Source organism: Octopus bimaculoides, chromosome 27 (genome assembly GCF_001194135.2).
Source record: "Octopus bimaculoides isolate UCB-OBI-ISO-001 chromosome 27, ASM119413v2, whole genome shotgun sequence".
Taxonomy (NCBI): Eukaryota; Metazoa; Mollusca; class Cephalopoda; order Octopoda; family Octopodidae; genus Octopus; species Octopus bimaculoides.
The window spans coordinates 14,310,337-14,316,706 of NC_069007.1; the positions used below are offsets into that span (position 1 = coordinate 14,310,337).

General features: G+C 39.2%; 1 protein-coding gene across 1 annotated transcript; it reads left to right on the forward strand.

The window, feature by feature from the left end:
- Nucleotides 1-4,991, forward strand: LOC106878771 (zinc finger protein 239). The gene is made up of 2 exons (XM_014928098.2): nucleotides 1-119; nucleotides 2,858-4,991. Exon 2 carries the CDS (start codon nucleotides 3,037-3,039, stop codon nucleotides 4,213-4,215), a length of 1,179 nt encoding a protein of 392 aa, XP_014783584.2. The 5' UTR covers nucleotides 1-119; nucleotides 2,858-3,036; the 3' UTR covers nucleotides 4,216-4,991.
- Nucleotides 4,992-6,370: the final 1,379 nt, after the last annotated feature.

Below are 6,370 nucleotides of genomic sequence, written 5' to 3' on the forward strand. Positions count from 1 at the left end.
ACATCGAACAGTAAAATAATATCTATCATATGTACCTATATCTCTAGTATTGTATTGCAGTATAACTATACATGTCCCTTTAAATTAGATGTGGACAGAGGATGGATTTAATTTTTCAGGTAAATATTTTTCCTATAATTTATCATCAGATATTGTAATATTTTCACGGTTTAATTCTTATTTGGCAGAGTTTCGGAATAAGCACACCAATTAATGCGTCGTAACTTTGCCTTTTTTTTTTCCACCTGTAATTTCTTCAGATTACGATACTTCAACAAATAATAATAATAATAATAATAATAATAATAATGATATTGGTTTCAAATTTTGGCACAAAGCCAACAATTTCGGTGTAAGGGGTAAGTCAATTATGTTATCGGCCTCAAAAGGTTGAAAGGCAAGATCAACCACGGCGACATTTGAACCCAGAACCGAAGGACAACTATATACTGCTAAGCATTTACAACGATATACTGCCCAGCGTGAAGCAGAATAATAATTATAATAACAATGGTTTCAAATTTTAGCACAACTGGTACTTATTTTATTGACCTGGAAAGATGAAAAACAAAGAACATTCCAACCATAATCATCTTTTATTTATTCTGTTTTGCAGACATATCAAATACTATATTATTTAATGTGCCTTTCCTTTTTTTTTTTTTTCAAAATAGTACAGTGTGACTCGAGGTGGGATTCAGCTGCTATTTCTAGCAGTTCTCTGCATATGTATCGGCTGCTACAACACTTCCGTTTCTTAAATGAAGCGTGCGAATTCAACAATTTCACCACACACACACACACACACATACATTTATATATCATGCAGGCTTGGCTGTGTGGTAAAACTCTTGCTTCCCAACCACTTTGTCCCAGGTTCAGTCCCACTGCGTGGCACATTGGGCAAGTGTCTTCTACTATAGCCTTTGGCTGACCAAAATCTTATGAATGGATTTAGTTAACGGAAATTGAAAGTAGCCGATCGTATATATGTATGTGTGTGTCCACCATCACCACTTGACAACTGGTGTTGGTATGTTTGAGTCCCCGTAGTTAAACGGTTCGGCCTAAGAGACCCTGGTCTCCAGTGACAGTTCAGAGGCGAAATTAATATAGAGTTATGCCTCTTCGCACCTAGGTTAACGTGTCTTCTGTCTCTATAGTTTACACTTTACACCTTATGGAATTCCTACCTACTCCTTTTCTACACACAGAGCGTGACCATTTCCCAGCTAATAGCAGGGCCCTATCTTTAGTCTTTACTAAGTTAACCCTCAGGCCTCTCAATTACAGGTTTTGCTTGCACATCTGGAATTTCTCCCAATCCACCACTGATTCAACTGAAGAGCTAGGTCAATTTTATAGAGGTTTCCATGTGTCCGGTCTTTTTATAGCTCAGAGGACTATACTGAACAGAAAGCTACTGAAGATAGACACCCTAATGAAGCCCTTCCTTGAGCATTAACCCTTTAGCATTCACATTACTCTGTTAAATGTAATGCCGATTTATTCATGTTGTTTAGAATTAATCATGCATTATTGTCTTGTAACATTGAGATTTTGATGAGGTTACTGTTAATTTTTAGAATGATATTGTAGTGTTGATATGAGAGGCCAGTTCTGGCTGGCTTGAACATTAAACAGACAGAATACTTTGGCTAGATATGGCTGGTCTAAATGCTAGAAAGTTAAATTCTTTGCTAAACTAACTTTGCTAATAACACCCCTGTACATTGGTTGTTTGGTTTTCACAGGCCATTCATCTAATCCAGGGGTTCACAAAGTGGGGACAGTGGATGCCCTTCCTAACACCAACCACTCCGAGAGTGTAGTGGGTGCTTTTTACGTGCTACTGGCATGAGGGCCAGTCAGGTGGTACTTGCATTGACCACGCTCGAATGGTGCTTTTTATGTGCCACCAGCACGGGACCGGTCAACCGGCACTGGCATTGACCATGCTCGAATGGTGCTTTTTATATGCCACTGGCACAAGACCGGTCAACTGGCACTGGCATCAACCACGATCAAATGGTGCTTTTTATGTGCCACCAGCACGGGACCGGTCAACCGGCACTGGCATCAACCACGCTCGAATGGTGCTTTTTATGTGCCACCAGCACGGGACCGGTCAACTGGCACTGGCATTGACCACACTCAAATGCTGCTTTTTACGTGCCACCAGCATGGGAGTCAGTTAAGTGGACTGGCAATGACCACATTCGAATTGTGCTTTTTGCATGCCACCAGCATGGTTGGCAATCAGGCGGTATTGTCATCGGCCATGACAATGACTTCACTTGACTCAACAGGTCTGGTTTTGATCAGGTTTTTTCCATTTTAGTCTGTAGGGAAGCGGGTATACACCATTAGGTGTATACCCGGTTCCGTACATTAAATTCTGAAGAAACAACGAAACACAGACTCTGAACCATCAACACAACAATATTTATTTACAGAGGAAATAGGCAGCACTTCGCCCTTTGGTTGCTGAGACGTGATTGAATGATTTCCGTGGTTATTTGTGAAGCTCTGGTGCTGACATGTGAGAGAGCTCTGTTGGACGTCTGACCTCTTCGCCGGCCGGCGAGAAAAGAATGAATAAGGGCGCCAAACTTGGATATTGATGACTGCGCATGAGACAAGGCGTTACTACAAGTCTTTCATTTCACTTTGTATACCATACATCACACACTGAAGATTTATTAGTTGTTTATTTTTTTTTGTACATATTTTCAAAATGAAATGATAAATTTTCAAAAAGTCAATTAATAATCATAAGTGTTGTGCTTATTCTGAAATCTTGTCATCTACTTTTTAAATATCTTCATCTCTTTATATTTTTCCTCTATTATTTCAGAGAATTCAACGCCCTTAGCATCTGCGGATTTTTTTTGACCTTCGATGCATGTGCAGCATCCTTGGATAACTACAAAAATCAGTTTTGATAGATATATAACAATGGAAGTATTTGTCAGGAGTCACTTATGAAAAACCGAAAAGAAAATATTCTGTATGTTGTGGTGAAGAGCAAAAATTATGGAAAATAAATTATGCGAGAACAATGTTAAATGTAAAACACAGACTACAGAGGTTTGTTTTGCTGAGGTTATAAAGAAAGAGAAAGAAAAAACATATTACTGTGATATCTGTAAAAAATCATTCTCACATAAGAGTAACCTTGCCACTCATAAGCGCATTCATACAGGAGAGAAACCATATCACTGTGATATCTGTGGTAAATCCTTCTCTCAGAAAGGTCACTTGAGAAGCCACAGACATATTCATACAGGAGAGACACCATATCAGTGTGATGTCTGTGACAAGTCGTTCTCCGAAGGAAGTAACTTAACTAAACACAAACGTATTCATACAGGAGAAAAGCCCTATCACTGTGACACTTGTGGGAAATCGTTCTCGGTTGTGAGTCATTTAACTACTCACATACGCATTCACACAGGAGAGAAGCCATATCACTGTGATATTTGTGGTATATCTTTCTCTCAGATAAACACTTTGACTATCCACAAACGTATTCATACAGGAGAGAAACCATATCACTGTGATATCTGTGGTAAATCGTTCTCTGACGGAAACACCTTAACTATCCACAAACGCAATCATACAGGAGAGAAACCGTACCTCTGTGATATTTGTGGTAAATCATTCTCCCTAAATGGTGACTTAACTATACATAAGCGTATTCATACAGGAGAGAAACCATATCACTGTGATATCTGTGGTAAATCATTCTCTGAAGGAAGTACCTTAATTACTCACAAACGTATTCATACAGGTGAGAAACCATATCACTGTGATATCTGTGGTAAATCATTTTCTGTAGTAAGTCACTTAACCACTCACATACGCATTCACACAGGAGAGAAACCATATCATTGTGATATCTGTGGTATATCATTCTCTCAGATAAATACCTTGACTAGACACAAACGTATTCATACAGGAGAGAAACCATATCACTGTGATATCTGTAATAAATTATTCTCTGATGGCAACACCTTAACCATACACAAACGTATTCATACAGGAGAGAAACCCTATCAATGTGATATCTGTGGAAAATCTTTCTCTCGAACTGGGGACTTAACTAGACACAAACATATCCATACAGGAGAGAAACCATATCATTGTGAAATCTGTGGTAAATCATTTTCTCATGCAGGTAACTTAACTAGACACAAGTATATTCATACATAAGAGAAACCATATTACTGTGATATCTGCGGTAAACCATTCTCTCGAACTGGTGACTTAGCTAGAAACGAATATATTTATAATGAAGAGAAACCATATCGTGATATCTGTGGTAAATAATTTTGCCATGCAGGTAACTTAACTTGACATGAGTATATTCATACATAAGAGAAACCATATTACTGTGATATCTGTGGTAAACCATTCTCACGAACTGGTGACTTAATTAAATATGAACATATTTATAATGAAGAGAAACCATATGATATCTGTGGTAAATCATTTTCTCATGCAGGTAACTTAACTAGACACAAGTATATTCATACATGAAAGAAGTCCTATCACTTTGGTATCTGTGATAAAACATCTTGAGAAACTAAATATGTATCTATTCATACAATACAGTAACTATTAATGTCAAAAATTCAATGAATGCTAAGTGCAGTGCAGCAAATGTATTCATAAATACCGTTATCAGTTTCAAGTTTTTGCACAAGGCCTGCAATTTCAGGGAAGGGATAAGTCGATTATATCAACCCCAGTGCTCAAATGGTACTTATTTTATCAACCCTGAAATGATGAAAAACAAAGTGACCTCAGCGGGATTTGAACTCTGAATGTAAAAATAAACAAAATCCTACTGAGCATTTTGCCCAGCATGCTAATGATTCTGCCAGTCCGCCACTTTATTCATTAATATCATTATTGATTCTTTATTAATACACTATTAATACTGTATGTGTGTGTGTTGGGGGAGTGAATACACTTCTTATTGTGTTTGTTTTATTCTTGTTATTTTATTCATGTGGAGGCGCAATGGCTCAGTGGTTAGGGCAGCGGACTCGAAGTCATAGGATTGCGGTTTCGATTCCCAGACCGGGCGTTGTGAGTGTTTATTGAGCGAAAACACCTAAAGCTCCACCAGGCTCCGGCAGGGGATGGTGGCGAACCCTGCTGTACTCTTTCACCACAACTTTCTCTCACTCTTACTTCCTGTTTCTGTTGTGCCTGTAATTCAAAGGGTCAGCCTTGTCACACTCTGTGTCATGCTGAATATCCTCGAGAACTATGTTAAGGGTACACGTGTCTGTGGAGTACTCAGCCACTTGCACGTTAATTTCACGAGCAGACTGTTCCGTTGATCGGATCAACTGGAACCCTCGACGTCGTAAGCGACGGAGTGCCAACAACAATTTTATTCATAGATGCAGGGTGTTTGCATTACCTCATGCAGATTTTGGGACTCCTAGATTACAGCAGTTCCCTTTACAATCTACATAAGACCAGTAATTATATCAAGAAAGGAAAATTAATTCGTGTTGCATTTATCTCAATCATACAAATTCATTGAACAGGGAAAATATTTCTTGTATAAGGTGAAGGCGTGACTGTGTGGTAAGAAGCTTGCTTCTCAACTGCATGGCTCTGGGCTCAGTCCCACTGCATGGCACCTTGGGCAAGTCACTTCTACCATAGCCTTGTGAGTGGGTTTGGTAGACTAAAAGTTTTGGTAAGCTAAAAGAAATCCGTTGTATTGTGTGTGTGTGTGTGTGCTTGCGTGTGTTTCTCTTTTGTCCTCCACTACCACTTGACAACCGGTGTTGGTGTATTTACATCCCCGTAATATAGCGGTTCAGCAAGAGCAATTAATAGAATAAGTGCCAGGCTTAAAAAAATAAGTACTGGGTGTGATTCATTCGATTAAAAATTCTCCAAGGCGGTGCTCCAGCATGACCACAGTGTATCGACCCCAGGACTTATTCCTTGTAAGCCTAGTACTTATTCTATCGGTTTCTTTGGCCAAAGCGCTAAGTCACGGGGACGTAAACACACCAGCATCGGTTGTCAAGCGATGTTGGGGGGACAAACACACACACACATACATATATATATATATATATATATATATACATGTATACTTCTTTCAGTTTCCGTCTACCAAATCCACCCACAAGACTTTGGTCGGCCCGAGGCTATAGTAGAAGACATTTTCCCAAGGTGCCACGCAGTGGGACTGAACCCGGAACCATGTGGTTGGTAAGCAAGCTACTTACCACACAGCCACTTCTACGCCTATATCAGTAGTTCTCAAATTTTTTTTTTATCTAGGGACCCCCATTTGATTCCTGTGGATCCTCAAAGCTATTCGATGTTTAAA